The following is a 21,167-nucleotide window of genomic DNA, read 5'->3' as shown; positions in this document are numbered from 1 at the left end:
ATTTCGGTGTCTACAACGGTCGCGTGAGCGCAAGAAGACTGGGTCGTGAAACGCGTCAGCCAGCGCCTTATTCCGACGGGCGCGCTTGCAGTCGCCCGGGCTGTAATCCGTTCGGCGACGCAGATATACGCCCCGGCCGAGCGGCGTTCAAGGCGCCGCCAGCCCTCGGCTCGGGGAAGTCTTGGCAGGAGCGCGGGCAGAGAGGGCGGGCCCGGAGGAGGCTGGAAGCGGGGCGGGGGGCAGAGCTGGGCGACGCTCCAACTGTCGTGAGCAGGCAGGGGGGAGGCAGGGGCCGGGCAGAGTCCTGCTGTGTGGCCGCGGGGGAAGGGGCGCGGGAATCGGCGGCCCTGCAGCAAGGCCGGAACGGCACCCGGCAGGGGCAGCCCCAGGCAGGAGGGGGCCCGGCCAGAGCAGCCAGCATGCCCGCCACGGGCGGGGAGTAAGTGATCTTGCGCGGAGTGAACGCGACTCCTGCCTTCTCCCTCCTCCCGAGGGGCCATGTGGGGAGGGGCGATTCGGGGTGAGGGGCGAGCCCCGGAGGGCCGGGTTTTCTCCTCCCTGCCCCTGTCTCCAGCCTCGGGAGCAGCTGCGGCGTAGGAGGAGACGAGTAAAACTCTGGCCTGAGGAGGGTCGGGCAGGAGCGCCAGGGAGGGAAGCTTTGCTCGGGCCTGCCGCGGGGCCCTGTGAAAAAGTTTGGAGGAGACTTTCCCAAAGTCCAGGCCAGGTTGCTTAGCACCGCCTGGGCGATGGGGGATTCCCCTGACGCGTGCTTTGTTTTGTTCTGGTGTTGCTAGTGCCTTTTGCTTCCGCAGAAACGCGGAGTTTTCGGAGCCTGACGGGAGGGCCTTTGCTTCTCTGGTATTTCCAGAGTTGGTTGTTTTGGGTAGTCCGACGAGGGGGCAGCTGATGTTTATATCCGACAGTGATCACACAGCCTGGGCATGGAGGTGGGGGTGGGGTGGGGGAGCGTTACTAGAATATTTATAGGTTCTGGACTCTGTCCTGGAGGCATGACGTGAGAGAAACATGACCCCCTGCTAGCTATTTGTCGTTCTCCTCCCTCCCTCCGAAACACATATGTAAAGAAAATATAACAAAGGGTGTTGTGGCGCCTTATAAACTAGTAGATTTATTGCGGCTCAAGCTTTGTGGACAAGAGCTCGCTTTGTCAGATGCCCATGGAGTGGACTTTTGCCCACAAAAGCTTATGCCACAGTAAATATTAGTCTTTAAGGCATTATTTTGCTCCATCAGACTAAGGGCTCCTAGTGCTAACCATTAAAAGGCATTGTGCAGGTATTCTGTCATGTCTTGCTTAACAGGTTTTGTTTTTTTGGTAGAAAGAAAAAAGACAGAAGGGCTACTAATGGAAGAAAACGTCATTTGGACCCTCCATAAAATTCCATGAATGAGGCAGGGCAATTGGAAGCGTCCTAAGATAGCAACCTCTCTGGAATTTTCTGTAAAGGAAATTAGAACTGTGGGTGCTTTGAAATGAAATGTTTATTGTGCAATCATGCTGCTTGCTTCACGTATTTTTAACGGTATGTCCAGACATTGCCATCTTCCATTTGTAACCCTCCCGTGTTTTCCTATCGCTTCTACTGTTTATTTTTTCCTTCCACAAAAAAATCAATTTGGGAAGGAACAATGGAATAACTGCACAATTTCTTTTGATTGGTTGTGCTGGGAGCCCTCTATCTGATAACACCCACTATCTCAGCTAGGGAAATGACTTATTTTCACAACATCCAGATCCAGTACAGCAAATGTGCATTTATTGTAGGGTGATTTGACAGCGTCATCATTCCACGGTGATCATGAGGGCTGTGCTATTGTAAAAGTTTCAAAGGCACGTCTTAGATAATCCCTGCAATACTTGCAACATGAACACCATTTAAGAAGGATCGGGACTCAGTCCCCCACCGCCCCCTGTCCACACATGCTAAGTTCAGGCTACACTGATTTATTTATGTAAAATAATCACATGGGTATTGTTCCTCAGGAACACATATATTTCCAGTGACTGTGAACTATAAAAAAGTATCCGCAGTAAATACTCTTAAAATACATTGCTTTTTTGTAATCTTACCTGGAATTAGCTTTGCAGTGAATCTTGCCCTGAAAGAGCACCCCTATTCAGTAGTACAACTCCTCCCTCAAGGCCCCATATCTTTTTGTGACCTTTCAAAGGTTTTCTTATAGAAATAGGAAAAGGTGAGTCACAGACAGCTTTCTGTTAGAAATGGAAAGCCAGGATTCTCTATGGACATAGAGTGGCATCACTCTATGCCTTGGTACCTCTCCCACTTTTTTTTCTTTAAAAAATTTTCTTTAAAACATGTGAAATAGGATTGCTGTGAAATAGGTTTGTGTTGGTGCTGAAAACTGTGGATTCAAAGGGGTTGTTCCATGTGCTGGGAATCAGACCCCACCTCTGCCTTTTACTCAGTCTTTTGCACAAGTTACTCGTCCTTTGCCATGCCTCCCTGGTAGCCATTTTGTGATAGTACCCCAGACATTTTATCAAATTGCCAAATGTGCCCACATCCCAGCAAAAAGGCTGTCTACCCCTGTTGTAGACATTCTCCCTTCTCTGAACTGTTCCTTTACCATAGCACCTCATCTTCATGGATCTGAGAGACCTTTTGTCCAATCGTAGAGATACTGCTTAAAGATATTTTTTAAATATGGTAAGCGGTATATAAATTTATTAAATCACCATCATCTTTCCTGCAGCCCCAAGGGAGAGGATTATTCCACAGCCATCCTGCGCCAGAAGCATCGTCCCAACCGCCTCATTGTGGATGAAGCTGCCAATGAAGACAACAGCATTGTGAGCCTCTCCCAGGTATGTACATGCACTGCTCCATCTTTTCTGTCCTTAGTAGACCAACAGTACCCTGTGCCCCACTTTGTGCAATCAAGCAAACCATACTTCTTCATTCTAGACAGTTTATTTGATTTATTTATTACATTTTTGTAGCTGAAGCTCTCTGGGCAGTTCACAACAATTAAAACTATAAAATACAGCAAAATAAAACAATATAAAACTAAAAAAATTAAAACTATAGTATAAAAACAAAGTAAAAACCAACAGCAGTATAGAGATGTAAAAATACAACAACAGATTTAATAACAACAAAACTGAAGGACTAAAATGCCTGGGAGAATAATAATGTGCCGAAAAGATTACAACGTAGGCACCAGGTGAGCCTCTCTGGGGAGGGCATTCCACAACTGGGGTGCCAAAACAGAAAAGGTCCTGTGCTTTGTCGTTAGTGCACTTAAGTCCACTTTTCCAAATTCTGCAACCAAAATTGAGCAGAATAGACCAGGGAGGGAATATTTATTCTTGCCTTTTCTTATGCTGTAAGGGAGAGTTTGTAGGGAGAAACTAAGGTCAACGGTTGAGGGTCTCATGGCACACTTCCCCTCTTCCACCCCAAATTCCAGGATACTTTAAGCATTTGAGAGCTCTGACTCCTTCACAGCTCCCATAAGAGTCCCTGGGGGGTTTAATTAGGATTGGAGGAAGTGTTTTCTCTCCTATCCTAAAACTGCTTTCTCTCCCCAAAGGAGACTTTTAGCTTCAAAAGGTCAGAGCCCTTAAAACACAGATAGGGAGCCTCTGGGCTTTGGGCTGAATTTAGCCTGACAGGCCTCCCCATCCAGCCTGCAAAGACCTCCTACAAGGCACCTCCTCAAAACTCCACCCCCTTGGAGAGGGGACAGACAAATAGCTCCTGACTGAGCAGCAGACTTGAGGAGCACTCTTTGAGCTGCTGGCTTGAGCTCCTTCGCTCCCACCTTGCCTTTCCCAAGCAGGAAACGTGAGGGACGAGCAAAGCCAGCTCCTGACCGAGCTGCCTGCTCAAGGAGTGGTCCTCAAGCCAGTGGCTCAGTCTGCTTTGCTCTCCCTTTACCCTGCTGAAGCTGAAATGGTTCAGAGGCCACGAGAAAGTTTAAAGAATCAGGCATTGGGGTTTCAAGGGGCTTTTGGAGCAATTCAACAGTTAGAATCAAATGTGGCCTGAGACACAGACCAAATACTTAAGGATGGGTTTGTGGAAGGCATATCTGATCATGCATTGTGAAGGAAATAAAAATAGCTCCTATGGCAAAATGGAGAAACACCTTTTGTGGATTTTAAAGAGAATATTTCTGGGAAGCCATAGACCAGATAGGGCATTAGACCAGTCAGTGTGAATTACTGATGATGATGATGTACTGAATATTTACATCAAGGACACAGACTGGGCTTGCACGATTGCGGTGCTAAAAGAAGCCATTGTGCCTTCTCCCCCCATGCATGTTGCACGCATGCCTGTTGTTTACACAACCACCTGCTGCAGTGCAGGTTGCCATGTTGTCTGAACCTGGTGTGTGGCACCGCAGGGGTGGCTTCATACCCACCCTACAACCCTTGCTGCACGTCGTGGGTTGTACGGTAGGTATGAACCTATCTCTGCTGTGCTGTGTGCTGCGTTTATTTATTATTTTATTTATTTAGAACATTTGTATCCCACCCTATATCATTAGGGTCTCAGGGCGGCATACAGATAAAATCAATTTAAACAGTGTAAAATAATAAATAATTTAAATAGCGAAAAACATATTAAATCATTAAGGGTGCAATCTTGTGGCTGCTAGTCAGCGGCTAGATGGCCATAGGACAGGACAGTTCCCTGAGAACCAACCTCCACCCCCTCCTGCACTGCCTCATAGGCCCCGCGCTCCATGTTCGTAAGAGGAGCATGGAGAGGAGAAAATGGGGCATTCCTGGGGGCAGGCAGGGCAGGGAGGGCAGAAGTGCCGTTCCGACGCTTCCTGTGCATCATCCGCCCCCCCCCCCCCCCCGCGCTTCGACTTCCCTCAGCTAGACAGCCAAAATCGGCTGTCTAGCCACAAATGCAGGATGGCTGAAGCACAGAGGGGACGATCCCCTCTGCGCTGCTCCTGCCCTGCATTGGATAGGCGGACACCGCTGAGTTTGGAGGCAGCCGCCTATCCCCATAGGATTGCGCCCTAAGCTAGCTAATACCAATTTAAAATCTAAAATAATAAAGCAGTTAAAACAGTGTGCAAGCTCAGAGAATCCAGTGAGCCCTCAAAGGCTTTGGTAAACAGCCATATATTAACTTGGCTCCAAAATGAAACAGTGTCTGCGCCAATTGGGCCTCCAGGGAGAGGGCATTCCATAACCGGGGTGCCACAGCAGAAAAAGCCCTCTCCCATGTCCCACCATAGTGTATGTCTCTCAGAGGAGGGCTCCTCCAATAGATCTCAGTCCTTGGGCAGGCATATATAGGGGGAGGCGCTCCCTCAAATAACGAGGTTCCAAGCTGCTTAGGGCTTTAAATGTCATCAGTAGCACCTTGAATTCCGACCGGAAACGTATTGGCAGCCATTGCAGTTCCTTTAAGACCAGTGTTATGTGATCTTTATGTGATGTTCCAGTCAACAGAATGCTGCTGCATTTTTCACCAGTTGCAACTCCCAAGTCATCTTCAAGGGCAGCCCCACATAAAGTGCATTGCAGTAGTCTAATCGGGAAGTTAGCAGCACGTGCACTACTGTGGCTAGGTTATCCCTGTCCAGGAAAGGCCGTGGTTGATGGATCAGCTGAAGCTGGCCCCAAGTACTCTGGGCTGCAGAGTCCACCTGGGGCTCCAGTGACAGGGATGGATCTAGGAGTACTCCCAAGCTATGTACCTGCTCCTTCAGGGGGAGTACAGCCACATCCAGGACAGGTCACTTACCCAATTCCCAGACTTGGGAACCACCAATCCACAGAGCTTCCATCTTTTCAGGATTCAGCTTCAGTTTCGGACAACATGCCAATATGCATCGTTGCATGGGTAATTATGTAAACAGCGAGGGCAGGGGAAGAAGCCATGATGGCTTCTTTTACCCCTGCAATTGTGCGAACACAGCCATAGACATATCTGAGAAATACATATGCACAACCCATGTATGCAGAATTATGCCAAGGTGATTTGAGCACATGCTGTGAACTCATAAAGACATCCCATAGACTTGATTTTCTCCAGGAACACAGGCATTAACACATATAACAGATATGCAAAAAATGTACAATGTTCATTCTCACGTGGACATGCCACATGGATACACACAGGAACAACATCATAAACAAACACAAGTAGCTGCATGTCCACTCACGGAACATGTTGTTACACTTCCATTCTTGGTTCTCTGCAGGCCAAGATGGAGGAACTGCACTTATTCCGGGGGGACACAGTGCTGCTGAAGGGGAAGAAACGGCGGGAGACCGTGTGCATCGTTCTCACAGATGACTCTTGCCAGAATGAGAAGATTCGCATGAATCGTGTCACCCGCAACAATCTCCGTGTGCGTCTTGGCGATGTGGTCAGGTAAGGCCAACCCAAGCTGGGCATGGTAACAGAAAAGCTCAGTCAACTGCACTGTGCTGTGTACGGCAGGGATGGGCAGAAGGGTGGCCTCCAGTTGTTTTGGACTTCCACTCCTAGGCGCCCCTGCCAGCATGGCCAGTTGTCAGGAATGCTGGGAGTTGAAGTCTAAAATGTGTCACGGCGTGGGGAAGTCTAGGCGTTAAAGTGTGCCATAGTCGGCAAGGATAATTATCGTAAGGACTAAATATGGGGATTTGAAAGGGTTGGGCATTGCTAGGCCTGAGCCCATGGGGCCCTGAGCCCAAATCTATTTCCCAGGGCCTGGATCTATTCCATAGAGCCCATAAGTGTCAATTGGTGCCAATAGAAGGCTTTTTCCCCCTCAGCTTAATTGACATCCAGGGGGCAATTTTCAAGGGGGATTGCAGCTGCAGAGGGAAGGGTTAACTCTCTCCTCCCCACATGCTGCAACACTCCCATCCCACCCTTCCGTTTTCCCCTGCATGGCAATTAAGCTTCAAAAAAGTTTCCCATTAGTTTGGGATGATGCAAATTAATTGAAGAATTTATTTTATTTGGGATGATCTGGATGAGAAATTAATTGTCTGGCTATGCCTCCTGTGAAATTTAAATAAATCCTAGTAATTATTTCTAAATTTGCATATATAGATATAAAGTAGCATATGCAAATTTTAATGCAGATTTATGTTCTGTAGTTTTTTTTAAGTGCCTAGCAATGCCCCTGGTTGGAGGGAACGAGCCTTAATTATTGGGAATTTGCATATGTGAGTTCATCTAAATACTTGTTTAAATCCGGGCAACATAGAATCTGAGGTATTAACTTCAGTGGCAACCACTAGAACTTCATAAGGGCCACTGTGTCAAAGTGACATAGTGGGCTGCCCAGTAGGTTGCTGTGCACAGGATCTAGGTTGACCCGAAGGGGAAGTATGTGTTGTGGTGTGTTATGGGGGCCAGCAGAGCCTTCCTCTGTATAGTGTGCAGGCCTGTCCAGACGTGAAGTATGGAAAGCGAATCCACGTGCTGCCCATCGATGACACGATTGCAGGCTTGACTGGGAATCTCTTCGAAGTTTACCTCAAACCGTACTTTCTGGAGGCCTATCGACCTGTCCACAAAGGTAAGGGTTGGGCATTGCTAGGCCTTAGATCAGTGATGGGGAGCTTCCAGCCAGGCCTCTGTCTCGGGCTGTAGGCTCTCCCACCAGGCCCCATCCCCTTGGTCATGCCCCCTCACCTCAAGCAGGAGCTGTGGAACCCTGTATTGGCTGACTGAGCTGACCAAGAAGAGTGCTCTGCCCCTGCTTCACCAGTCCAGTAGGCCTCCGTACTGGGTGTGGAGAAACTGAAGTCATTTCTACATGGCCAGTATGGAAGCCAATTGGGCTGGCAAAGCAGGGTCAGAATGCTCTGCTTCACCAGCCTGACTGGCTAGATCAGGGGTGGGCAACTTGTGGCCCTCCGGACGTTTTGGCCTACAGCCCCTGTGATCTCTTACCACTGGCTATGCTGGCTAGGGCTGATGGGAGTTGTAGGCCAAAATGTCTAGAGGGTCACAAGTTGCCCACCCCTGGGCTAGATCATCCCAGTAGAGTTGTCATGAGGAACAGGGTTAAGTGGGAGGAAAGCAGTGCTGGGGAGAGGGGTCTTTGAGCTGGGGGAGAAGGTAGTTGCAGTGAAAGGAGCACTTCTAAGCAGGCCTGGAATCAACATTTGGCATGGTGAGGCAAATGCTGTGACTCACAGACTCCTAAGGGCCCACCATGGCTGACTCTGGCCTCCATCCCCCCCCCACACACACACAACACACACACAACACACACACTCATTTTTTATGGCCTGGCATGGTAAAGAAAAGTGCCAGGCCAGGCAACTGCAGCTGCCAGTGCCTCTGGGTCCTGACTCCAACATAAACTGCATCATGGGCAGGGTCCGTAGGCACTGTGCATAATGAAAATGGTGACTGCAGCTGCCTTACCTGGCATTTCTGTTTACAGTGCTGGGCTGAGGGAGGACCAGGTGGCTGGAGCTGTGCTGTTTCAGTACTACTTCCCATTCCCTCTGTTACTCACCACCAACACCCATCCTCTCCACCCCTAGTAAGCTTTGGAGGGGACACTGCAGGGGGAGTGGGGAGCGCTGGAAGACTCTGGGGAGCACTTACCCAGGGTCTTCCCAAATCCAGCACTTGCCCTGCTTCTAAGTATCCAGGAGGGTGATCACAGAGGAAGTGTTTTCTCATCCTGTCCCTTTATTGGGTTGGGGGTGCTTGGCAGCCCAACTGGGATCTATATTCCCAGTTCTCTCCTTAGCAGGGGAGAGCCTGTCTTACCCCTGTATCACCATCCCTTAGTCTTATCATAGAGCAGATCAGAGTTACAGCCAGGCTTTGTGTTTTCAGAAATGGAGATCAGCCATTGCTTCTCTGTCCCAAAATGCCTTGCTAGGTGTAATCTGATACCTGCTACAGCTACCACTGACTAATTAATTCAGACTGCAAATCTCCATTTTGAGATTGGGTCTGTCTAAACTGCAGACATCATGGCCACAGCACCTGGGCAAAGTTTTGGACTGTTCTGTTTCTTCCCCCATCCCCTGCTTTTTGTACCACCTAGCCTGATGAAGCATTCTGGAGAACTCAAAAGCTTGCACAATTTGGGTGGAATTTTGGTGGGTTCTAATAAAGGTCTTAACCAACTGTGGATGTTGGATTCTTTTTCTCATGGACTTGCTTGGTTGCCTTTATTTTTTATATGCACCTTTATTTTGTGACTGAACACTCAGATGAGGGTAATGAATGTTACACTTTTCAAGCTAGCAACATGCATCCTCTTTTCTTCTCAGGTGACATTTTCCTTGTGCGAGGTGGGATGAGAGCTGTGGAGTTTAAGGTTGTGGAGGTGGATCCCAGTCCCCACTGCATTGTCGCTCCTGACACCATTATCCACAGTGAGGGAGAGCCCATCAAACGAGAGGTGTGTGTAGCAACCAAACGGATCCACTTCAGGGCTGGGAAAGCTGGCAGCAGGGTATTTATGCCTAGATGCCAATGGAATATTCCCCAGTACAGATGGTGCAGAGCCATAGGATTTGGGGAATAAGATCTGCCATACAAAATTACCACTGTGGTAGTGTATCCCAGGAAAATATAAACATTGGTGGAGTAGAGAGAGGTAACGGGAAGAGCTGAGATATGAGTCCTCCTGTCCCTTCAAAATATTCAGCCTGTTGGGAACTATGGTATAGTTCTTGTTGGAAAGGGGGCATCTTGTTATTGTAATAATAAAGTGGCATGCTTTCCGTTCACTTCTCTGATCTGTCAGGATGAAGAGGAGAGCCTCAATGATGTTGGCTATGATGACATTGGGGGCTGCCGTAAACAGCTGGCTCAGATCAAGGAGATGGTAGAGCTGCCATTGAGACACCCAGCGCTCTTCAAGGCTATTGGTGTGAAGGTACAACAGGGCAAATGGGAAGGCCAGGACATAATAGGTCCCACAGTATCCATTCATCATCATTGTTTATTTATAAAATGTATTGCAGCATTACACAACAGACAGCACAGACATTCCCTGTATTTATTCCCTACACCTTTCTCTCCAAGAAGGATTGTCTGACTAACTGCTTCTGAAATAGCAGGAGCCCTTCCCCTTTCCCACACTGGAGGCTCCCTTGGCTTGCATCCTCACCTAATTCATTGGCCCAAGTGACTTTCCCCATCTGTTGGGTTCTCTCACTGTCAGGTAAGCCGCTTACCTTGCCCTGACACATCTTATATGACTCCTCTGCTTTCTCTCTTCCTCAGCCTCCACGAGGGATTCTTCTTTATGGCCCCCCTGGTACTGGGAAAACACTTGTGGCCCGGGCGGTGGCAAATGAAACTGGAGCCTTTTTCTTCCTTATTAATGGTGAGAAACATGACATGGAGGTAGTGGGGTGGGTGGGAATCTTTGGAAATGGTGCAACCATCCTGGACATCCCACTCCATTCCTTCCTACCACCCAAAAATATATGATGATGATGATGATGATGATGATGATGAAGAAAGTGTCATTAATTTATATGATGCTTTACAGAGTGACACAACAGAAAGTCAGGTTACACACTTTGGGCTGGGTCCAAAGTAGGCACCAGCAGGACTGGCATAGTGTTTCCTAGTACCATGCCCTTTGTGTCCTTTCCCAGTCATTCTCTAGGGCAGCCTTCCCCAGTGTGGTGCCCTCCATATGTTTCAGACTACAATTCCCATAAGCCCAGCAAGCATGGCCAATGGCCAGAGATTATGGGAGTTGCAGTCCAAAACATCTGGAGGGCACCACGTTGGAGAAGGTTGCTCTAAGGGTCCACTTCACCTACTGTGAAGTATAGAAGAGGTTGTTCAAGAAGCCTGGCCATGATTGTTTGTGGTCTTTTATTCTTCCATAGGTCCAGAGATAATGAGCAAATTGGCTGGGGAATCTGAGAGCAATTTGCGTAAAGCCTTTGAAGAGGCGGAGAAGAATGCTCCAGCTATCATCTTTATTGACGAGCTGGATGCCATTGCTCCTAAGAGGGAGAAGGTAAGGGATGGCATCCCTGGAAGCAAAAAGTAAACCCCAGGGAAACATCCAGCCTGCTCTGCCCAAGGGCAGCTGCATCTCCAAACTAGGTCCTCACCTCGGATATGTGGGCAGGGCTGGGGAGGCATCCTCGTGTAAAGGGTGCCTCAGGAAATTTCAAAGGCAAGTACATCTCATTATTGGGTGAAAGTTGAGTGTAAACAAGCCTTCCTCAATCTGATGCCCTCCTGGTGTTTTGGATCACAACTCCCATAATTCATGACCATTGGCCATGCTGGCAGGAGCTGATGGGAGTTGTAGTCCAAAACATTCGGAGAGCACCAGGTTGAGGGAAGCTTGTTTAAACAAGCCTGTATTCTTCCCTCAACACATGCATGCAGTGTGTCTGGTCACAGACATGCTGGCCTTTTCCTGGTTGTGTTTGTTGGAAATGCAGGTGAGGCTATTGATAGCCCTGGCACTTTCTGTACAGCTGGTCATCATGAAAGGGAGGAGGAAATGGTGAAATGGAAGAAACCCAATCCTAGGGTTGTGTTTAGAGACTATTGTGTTTTGCACCAGGCTAAGAAGTAAGACACTAGCTGGAGTCATGCTGTAGAAGCCTAGTTTCTATCATATATCTCTTCAGCATGGCAGTAAGGGGGCACAACGTAGAAGAACTGACCAGATACCCTAATCTTTTGCTGGCATTGTACTGTTAGTGGAGGAAAATACATTTCCCCATCTTCCAACCCCCTGGTATTATTTCTTTACTACACATATATCTTGTCTTTCAACCAAGGAACTGAATTAGTGTCCATGGTTCTTCCTCTCTCTGTTCTGTCCTCACAACAACCCTGTGAAGTAGGTTAGGCTGAGAGATGGTGACTGGCCCGAAGCCACCCAATGAGCTTCATGGCTGAGTGGAGATTTGAACCTGGCTCCATAGTCTGACACTCTAACCACTACACTGAGAATCCTGCAGTATCTTTGCCTATTTCCCTTTGTGGATCCAGATACAGGAGATGCCATGCTGCAAGGAACGCATCCCCATTATCTTGATGGCACCTTTCACCTTGTCCCCTATATACATTCCTATCCCAAATCCATCTCTGATGAATATCCACCACTAGAGGGTGCTGTGCTCACAACTTAGGCCCAGCGCAGATTGTTGACTTTTCTAGGAGGTCTGTTGCTAATATGATCTTCAAGAAGAGTCCTCACCACCATTTTGCACTCCCATTTCAGACACATGGAGAAGTGGAACGCCGTATCGTCTCTCAGCTGCTCACACTCATGGATGGCTTGAAGCAGCGCTCACATGTGGTGGTCATGGCTGCTACCAATCGACCCAATAGTATTGATCCTGCTCTGCGCCGGTTTGGTAAGAGACTATTCCATATCCTCACAGAGTGGACAGGGACAGTCTTCTGTTTGAGGGGCTGTCCAGTTTGTTTGAAGAGAAGGGACCATAGGAAGGGAGAGCAGCAAGGCTTTGAAGCTGCCCATCAACAGTAAGCATCTGGACAGCAGGCTGAACTGCATACACGGGCTGTAGCCACAGTCTTCCCCACTATAGTATGACACATTGTATTTCTATTTAAATTATACTCATTCTTTCTAAATTTGCATCAATAGATATAAATTAGCACATGTACATTTTATGTAAATATATGTCCTTTCTTGTCCCCTTTTTTGGTGATGCGTTTCCTCTTTGGGGACAATGTATAAGTGGCCACCCTATATCCTGCCCCAAACATTCTCCTCCCTTGCATATGGGCTTTAAAGCCATTGGAAAAGAACCAGGGTCCCAATGTTGCAAGTTGCTCCTAGGATACAGGCTGATGTACTTCTGTATTTATACTTACATCCTGCCTTTCAGTCTAAAGATGCTGTTATGAATTACAGGCTTCTGTCAGACCCATTAGGCTATAGCCTCCCCACCCACCATCCTAGCTTGCTAGACTCTGATCCATTAAGTGAATTGGTTCCTCATTCATAAGATATGAAAATTGTGTGGGCAAAAGCACACATTTTGTCCATGCAATTATCTGGTTCTTGGCCCTGGGCTCAGTGTTTCTCTCCTCTCTACAGGGCGCTTTGACCGAGAAATTGACATTGGGATCCCAGATTCAGTGGGAAGACTGGAAATCTTGCAGATACACACCAAGAACATGAAACTGGCTGATGATGTGGACCTGGAAAGGGTGAGGTTCAGGGAATGGATGTCAAAGATGTATGGGTTGTTTAGAGGTTAGTAAGGGCTGCTTCTCATATGTATGCTATCACCTGATTTCCTGCAACATGACTTGGCATGTTTTAAGGAGCTGACCCAGATCAGATCCAACAGCTGGAACTTTCAGGTCATCTTGAGCAATGCCTTTCAAGGGTGTCACTTCCCTCATTAATCAAGACTTTCAAAATCATGTGATGACTTCAATATGTGAACCAGCCCTATGTATTTGGGAGGTGGAGTTGATATCCATTCTCTTACTTGCAAAGTTGTGATGCACAAGCAAGAAAGCAGAGCTCTGATTCTGAGATGCTTATGTACTGTGTATTCTGGGTTGTTCAGGCAGCCTAGAGAGTTCTCAAAGGGCATTGAGGATTGTCTGACTGTGCTTGTCAAGGAATGCGTATCCTTGCCCAGAGATTGGGGATGAAGGGTAGATTGACAGTTTCAGAAGGTACTCTTCGTGTGTTGAGGATGTCTTTAAGTATAAAGGCTTGGAGCCAGGATCTGCCTTCTGTGAGAGGAAGGGACCTCCCTCCCCCCACACCACAGCTCTCTCCATTCAGCAGTTGTCTCCTGACTTTCCCTGTAGCATTTTCAGGGGGTTGGATGGGCTGCTGTGGGAAGGAGGAGATAGGGAGGTCTGCCTCCGCCAGCATAGTTGTTTCAGCTTAAATCTGGATCCAACCCCAGAGTGTGGGGTGCTCTACATTTACCTGAGGTTAACTAAAGTGTGTGTTGCCTGGGACAGCTGGTCATCCCCCCAGTTGTGTTGACTGAGTCCTGGCAAAGACCCACTTTGCCTAGAACCTGTCTCAGGGAACTGGTGCCTGTCCCCAATGAAACTGTCTTAAGGATGACACCAATGAAAGGCCCTTCAAACACATCCAGTCTGTGATTTGCAGGTGGCCAATGAGACACACGGGCATGTAGGTGCTGATCTGGCAGCGTTGTGTTCTGAGGCGGCCCTCCAGGCAATCCGCAAGAAAATGAGTGTCATCGACCTGGAGGATGACACAATTGATGCCGACATCCTCAACTCCATGGCTGTCACCATGGACGACTTCCAGGTAGGACCGCTCCAACAGCAAGATGCCTAAGATTGTTTCTCCATAATAACTTACATGGTTTTAGAGCTCAATGGACAGCATTTTCAAAAGACTAACCATCTATAAAAATTAAGAAGAGGGTGACAACCTTACTCCCCTCTCTCCCTTCCTCCCCCAGCTTTATTGATAGTTTAAAATTACATTTCCGTATTCTGGGACTTCAGTTACTTCTGTCGTCAGACTTTAAAAACTGATTACAAGCAAATGAAACTCTGCAGTTGTCCAAGTGTTATAGTACATAAAAGTCATACTTTTTTATTTCAGTGAAAATGCGTTTCTTTGAGCATCCTGAATCGCTCCAAATTGTTTTTGCTCTAAGCCCTGATATTCTGGGTTTGATTTAGTTTGAAAGATCTAATGTTTCCCATTATCTTGTATTAGACATTCATTTATTTTATTACTGTTACTTCAGTTCTTGATTTCTCCCTCACTCTAATGGCCATTAACAGGCATGTGCTGGCCATTAACAGGCATGTGCACTGAGTCGTTTAGCCCACGTAGCTCTATGCTCTTGGTTAGGCCTAATACACATATGTGGTGTTATAACTGTTCCTGGGGTCAAATTAAAAGCTTATGTGCTCCCCAAAATAGAAAATCACTCTACTGCTGTTTCAGCTCTTGAAACAGCAATAGTTTCAATACTCTGTTCCAGTATTATTTCATGCTAGTATTTCTGACAGTTTCCCTGAAACATTGTTAGAAAATCTTCCCCAGTACAGGATTTCAGTGGGCTGCTTCACATGACATGACAGCCCACCATGAGTTATTTAACCTACAGTGAGGCTGTGGGGCATGCGGGGCATGTGCAGCCTCCATTTTGCAACAGACCATGGGTTACACACAGGTGGTTTAGCCCCCGCACAACCCTTGCTCACTGGCTTTGCGTGACACAACAGTCCACAAGCGGCGCTGTGTTGTATGAACCAAGTCAGTGTATCGGTGTCCTGCATGTTTTCCACATGAACTGAATCTGCTGGCCCACCGTGTTCCATGTTGCAAACTCAGTTCCCACCCTGATCTACAGGCCAGGGCCTTCCTTTGAATTGCCCCATTTCTATGCTAGCCTGATGGAGTGTTCTGCTTTCCTTGCGGACTATTGGCTGGGAGATGGAGTCCACACGAGATAGGGCCTCTGTCAGGGAGGCACTAATTTCAGTGTGGGATGCCTGCTACTGCGTCGGTCACAATGCCGTCCTGCTGTCTTCGGCTTTGCAGTGGGCCCTTGGCCAGAGCAACCCCTCAGCACTGCGCGAGACTGTCGTGGAGGTGCCGCAGGTCAGCTGGGATGATATTGGAGGTCTGCAGGAAGTCAAGCGTGAGCTGCAGGAGCTTGTGCAGGTCAGTAGGAGCATGATGTGATCCAAATGTGCCCAGGTTCTAGCCCAGGGGTAAGCAACCTGGCGCCCTCCAGATGTTTTGGATTACAACTCCCCTAAGATCCAGCCAGCAGAACTAGTGGTCAGGGATTTTGGGAACTGTAGTCTAAAAGATCTGGAAGGTACAAGGTAGAGGAAGGCTGATTTAAACTACATCATCTACATTTACTGGCCCCCTGTTCCCTAACACAAGGTGAGGAACCCTCCAGATGTTATTGAGCTCCAACCCCCACCAATCTCAGCAGGCATGGCCAATGTTCAGAGATGATGGTAGTTGTCGTCAAACACTATTTGGAGGTTCCTCACTCCTTCCCTAGCAAAACCAGCTTGCTGCTCTGAGTGCTGCTCTGTGGAGGTGTGAGAATATGAGTGATGGAGCAGAGACATGGGGTAAACACTGACTCTGGTTTCACAAGGGAATGTGATGTTTTCTTGCTCCATTTCTGCCCTCCTGTTCCAGAATGCTGCTGGGTGGTGCGCACATTCCACAGGCAATGGAGGCAAAGTAGGAGAAATTCCCTCCCCTTAGCTGGCCTTTAGAATCCAGACGAGAAAGAAAAGCAGTAACGTAGTATCTCAAGGCTGGAAAAGCAGGATAGAGCACTGATGGCAGTATGGTTAAGAAGAGGGACAGTGCTGGTACCGTAACCCTTTGCTCTCTCATCCTCACCAGTTCCCAGTGGAGTATCCTGACAAGTTCCTGAAGTTTGGGATGACGCCATCTCGAGGTGTGCTGTTCTATGGACCACCTGGCTGTGGCAAGACCCTGCTGGCCAAGGCCATTGCCAATGAATGCCAGGCCAACTTTGTCTCCATCAAGGGTCCAGAGCTACTCACCATGTGGTTCGGAGAGAGCGAGGCCAACGTTCGCGATGTTTTTGATAAGGTGCAAAGTGGGGGACTGGGCAGACAAAGAGGGCAGGAATTCAAGGGTTGCATTACTTCCCAGTATCCCATGCAAAGAAGCTGAAAAGAGAAAGAGGCTGTAATGGCCCTCTGGACTCTTTGGGGATTAAAAAATGGCAGGGAAATTAGGGCACCGATTCCAGAGCTTTTTGTTAAGGGAATTCACTGGTGGAGTGTTGTGCTTCATACATGTTGGCCTATTGGTCCCCCACTGGAACATACACCACACTTCCAGCCCAAGGCATGAATCCCACTTTGGAGAAGCCCTTGGGGGCTGCATTACAGTGGTGGGTGGGGCCAAGGGCAAAGGGGCGGGGACAAAATTACCAGCCAGTTGTAGCTCCAAGCTCTTACTGCCAGTAAGCCTTAGGAGAGGCATTTCAACCATTGAAAATGGAGGAAAACTGCACAAAAGCTGGGAACATCCCACCCGCCACTAAAGGATTGGCGGTCAGGAAGAAGGGGACATGGCCATCTGGAGAACCCTGGAGGGCCAGATTGGGACCACAGGCAGGCCGGATTTGGCCAGTGTGCCTGAGGACCACCACCCCTGCTATAGCCCTCACTTTGTTCGCAGCCTGAGGATCTGCCTGCTAAGTACTTATCATTCCTTGGCTTGGTCCTAACATACCCTTTGGGAACTACAACATACCCTTTAGGAGCCTCTAGCTCTTCATCGCCTTTAGGTCAGGGTGGGAACTACCCAGCCCTCACTTCACTTCTTTGGAAGGATGCTTCTCTAATGAGGGACATCCCACTGCTGGGATGATGCACTGCGAGGACACAGAGCTTTTGAGCGCTAGACCTCACCATGGCCAGGCCCTTTGTCCTTCTCCATTATCCAGCTCACATTGGTACTTTCTCTTCCCCAGGCTCGGCAGGCTGCTCCCTGCATCCTGTTTTTTGATGAGCTGGACTCCATTGCCAAGGCCCGGGGTGGAGGTGCAGGGGATGGCGGAGGTGCAGCTGACCGTGTCATCAACCAGATCCTCACAGAAATGGATGGCATGACCAACAAGAAGACTGTTTTCATCATAGGTGCCACCAACAGGTGAGCCTTCCTTCCATATGGGAGGGATAGAAGGGAAGGTGGAATTCTGGGGCTCTGCTCAGACAGAGCTGATCTGGTGATGTGTGGGTAACATCAGCTCGTTTGCCACAGTGCCAGCTCAGCCACTCAAGCCCACCCCAGTACCTTTACCCTGCTAGGTACTGGGGTGGGCTTGGAGGTAGAGGTGCTTCCAAGATGGAGTGCTTCCAGCATTACCAATCAAAGGGCATTGTGCACTTGTTCCATCTTAATGGGTTTTTTGCTAGAAAGAAAAAAGATGGAAGAAGCGGTGGGAAAACACAGGATACAAATGGAAGTCATCATTGTAAAATTTCATGAATAAGGCAGGGCGATGGCACAATAAACCCTCATCTCAGAGCACTTGCGGCCTCTTTGGGAAAGACTTAAATCAGGACCACTCATTGGAGACAAGTCGTTAGGGCTAGATACCAAAGGATGGAGACACCCCTCTGTGCTGAGATGCAGAGAGCCATTCCCAGGGTGAAGCAGCCAGTGAGCCTTAACTTGATTCTGTCTCTTTGACCCCCAGACCTGACATCATCGACCCAGCCATCCTACGTCCAGGGCGCCTGGACCAGCTCATCTACATCCCCTTGCCTGACGATAAGTCCCGTGTAGCTATCCTCCAAGCCAACTTGCGAAAGTCTCCTGTCGCCAAGGTCAGTTAAGGCAGGGCTGAAAATAGGGGAGGGAAGCTGAAACAAGCTGGGAAGCAGATGCTCAAAAGTGGGGATTGGATTCCAAGGCCGCACCCTGGTCTCCAACCCCGCTGCCTTCCTACAACAGGGGATACATTGCATGAAAGGAAATCTCGCTCTCTTCGAAGGGGGAATGTTTCTGTATGCTGGCAATGCACTTCCTATTGTCCATGGGTCTTTTTCCAACAGGACGTGGACTTGAATTACCTAGCTAAGATCACACACGGCTTTTCGGGTGCTGATCTCACTGAAATCTGCCAGCGTGCCTGCAAGCTTGCCATCCGCGAGGCCATTGAGATGGAGATCAAAGCAGAACGGGAACGCCAGCGTCAGAAATACGCCGCCATGGTATGGGAACAAGACTTTCCCACCTCCCAACAGGGCCTGGCCAAATTCCTCCCCATAGTCTTAAGCCCTGCTCTTGGCCCTCAGTACCATGTTTCTCTTCAGGAAATATGACAGCCACCACCCTTCTTAGGGCCACAATATCCTACATTGCATTGATCTCATTGAGCTATGGAGCTAATAAAACAGACAGTGGATTTTTTTCTTCCCTTTGTAACAGGATGATGATTATGACCCAGTGCCAGAGATCCGACGTGATCACTTTGAGGAAGCAATGCGCTTTGCACGCCGTTCAGTCAGCGATAATGACATCCGCAAGTATGAGATGTTTGCCCAGACATTACAGCAAAGCCGTGGTTTTGGCAACTTCAGGTAAGGCTGAAAGAACCTTTTGGTCCCTCCTCCAGAGCTTCACAACAGTGCAGTGGATAGGGGAACCTTGGCTTTATTTTCAGTTCAGATAGAGCAGCTTTCCCCAACCTGACATTTTGGACCACAACCCAGCATTCCTGACCACTGGCCATGCTGGCTGGAGCTGATGGAAGTTTTCCATGTTTTCCTCTAACAGTCAGTATTCAGTGGCCACTGAGCATGCTCAGTGCTCATTGGGGTTTCCCCCTCCCATAGGGTTTTTCTAAGGGTTTTTTTTCCCTGGGCTGTGCAATCCTTGGGGATCCCACTTGCCTGCTGACACTCCCCTGTTGTGTGTGGATGGTGCCATTTCAGCTACATAAGCCTTGGCACTCACAGCCTGAACATGGAGGGAATGATTCAGACTGGAGGGATGTAAATTGGATGTGCATCTTTGTGAAAATTAGCCCCTAAACAACTTGGGACCAGGATACATAGCAGACTGCTTCCTGTATACATACGCAGGCAAAGATTGTCATTGGAGGCCTTGCTGGTCATTCTGAAACTAAGGGAATGTCACCTGCAATACCCCAACGGCGGGCCTTCTTAGCAGCGGCCCATTTGGAAAACCCATTTGTCCACCCAGGCTTTCCCTGGGCTGTAACCACGCTCCTCCATTTTACTGCTCCTTGTATTTATTGTAATTGGAATTGTTTTTAATGTTTTATTTTAAATGTGATTTTAATATTTGTGAACTGCTATGGGATTCTATTATATTTAGCAGTATATAAATATTACAAATAAAGATTAAATCAATCTGTATTGTGCTACTTTAAAGAGGATGCATTCTGATGTGCATCCACACCCAAAGCCTGGCACAACTAGCTGGATGTTAGCACTGTTTGTGTGCGACTTCAAATGGGATCAGGGCCCACATTCATTATACAGAATACGGAGCCCAACTTCCTCCTCTACTATACTAGCATTGCTCTCTCCGTCCACAGGTTTCCATCTGGAAAGCAGAGCAGCAGCGGAGGCGGTGGCAACGGAAGCAGCAGTGGCCAAGGAAACCTCTTCCAGGAAGAGGGTGATGATGACCTGTACAACTGATTGTATGGGAAATGGCCACATTTGCTGGAGTTGTTGGCCGTATATGCTCATAGTTATTGTGCTCTTTAATGTAAGGATTGGTGCCTGAGGCCCAACATCCTGCCCTCACCCTGTATGCAGAATCTGAGCTACTCGAGACACCTCATGCCTAATTTTGACAGGTGAAGCCAGGCGCTTCCTCCATTTGCTTTGTCTGGCTTGACCACTGACAGAAATCCCATGGCCTGCACAGCCCTTCTGCATGTTGGATGTTAGTACCCATGGCAATCACCAGGGGGAGCCAAAGCCTAAGCAGCTGTCATAAGAATAAGAATTACCAAGCTGGATCACACCAAAGGCATCTTCTCCAGCATTCTGTTTCCAATAACCACCAGCCAGAAGCCTATCAAAGCTCTGGAGCAGGACCTAAAGCTGTCCATGTATCCCCCGCCCGCCCCAAGTGTCTCATCTCAAACTGTCCCAAGCTGGTGCCTGTTCCCTGCAGTGTTTGTGTTCTGATGGCTCCCAGTTTATAACCCATCAGCCCTGACTATCCCATAGCAAAGTCAGCTTTTGAAGTCTGCTTTATTCTCGAGGTCAAAGATCTTCCATTTGTATTATCAGGTGACAGAGACTTCTAGGTAACCAATAAACTGAAATTGCATGGCAATCAAACTGGGAGGAATTGTTTTTTTAAAAAGTACCAAGCAGTAAAAGCCTGATCTGTGTGGCGTCTGTGTGTGCTGACTTTGAGAGGACTCACCAAGCATACAGAAGGGCTGGGGAGAACACGAGGTGATGCACTTCAGGCTCAGCTATAAGACTTAAACTGGCAGGTACAGACCCTAGGCCTGTCTCTCCCACCAATTCTCATCTGTTAAGGGATCATAAGGAAGTTTCTCTTCTGTTGTTGGGCCCCTTTGCTAGACTCCACCCAGGTTCCTAGAGGCCAAATCACACATATGCTCTGTAGCAGCTGCCATCCCAATAGGCTAGGTGGAGCAGAACAGTCACGGAGGATAAATGGGGAACTCT

At 48.3% G+C, this 21,167-nt stretch overlaps 1 protein-coding gene across 2 annotated transcripts; it reads left to right on the top strand.

The window, feature by feature from the left end:
- Positions 1-268: 268 nt before the first annotated feature.
- On the top strand, positions 269-20,858 carry LOC146354249 (transitional endoplasmic reticulum ATPase-like). 2 transcript variants are annotated; one of them, XM_084838473.1, is made up of 19 exons: positions 269-439; positions 1,341-1,544; positions 2,740-2,851; positions 6,223-6,395; positions 7,394-7,536; positions 9,260-9,390; positions 9,739-9,870; positions 10,221-10,323; positions 10,841-10,974; positions 12,202-12,337; positions 13,048-13,160; positions 14,092-14,256; positions 15,511-15,633; positions 16,345-16,557; positions 17,450-17,628; positions 18,179-18,308; positions 18,537-18,695; positions 18,913-19,064; positions 20,048-20,858. In XM_084838473.1, exons 4-19 carry the CDS (start codon positions 6,229-6,231, stop codon positions 20,151-20,153), a joined length of 2,286 nt encoding a protein of 761 aa, XP_084694599.1. In that variant the 5' UTR covers positions 269-439; positions 1,341-1,544; positions 2,740-2,851; positions 6,223-6,228; the 3' UTR covers positions 20,154-20,858. The 2 variants fall into 2 exon arrangements, with proteins under 2 accessions (XP_084694599.1, XP_084694598.1); XM_084838472.1 differs by lacking the exon at positions 1,341-1,544.
- The last annotated feature ends 309 nt before the right edge of the window (positions 20,859-21,167 follow it).

Source organism: Heloderma suspectum, chromosome 2 (genome assembly GCF_057233095.1).
Source record: "Heloderma suspectum isolate Gila_16-S chromosome 2, 16-S_ref, whole genome shotgun sequence".
Classification (NCBI taxonomy): Eukaryota; Metazoa; Chordata; class Lepidosauria; order Squamata; family Helodermatidae; genus Heloderma; species Heloderma suspectum.
Note: the sequence above shows the minus strand (reverse complement) of the source record. Positions and strands in the feature narration are given on the sequence as shown.

What these genes read in the sequence shown, in the direction of transcription:
- LOC146354249 (XM_084838472.1), top strand. Translation starts at nt 420, where the DNA reads ATGCCCGCCACGGGCGGGGA. An exon ending in CGTCTTGGCGATGTGGTCAG is followed by an intron (nt 6,396 to 7,393) that starts GTAAGGCCAACC and finishes TCCTCTGTATAG; the next exon opens with TGTGCAGGCCTGTCCAGACG. An exon ending in ATGATGTGGACCTGGAAAGG is followed by an intron (nt 13,161 to 14,091) that starts GTGAGGTTCAGG and finishes TGTGATTTGCAG; the next exon opens with GTGGCCAATGAGACACACGG.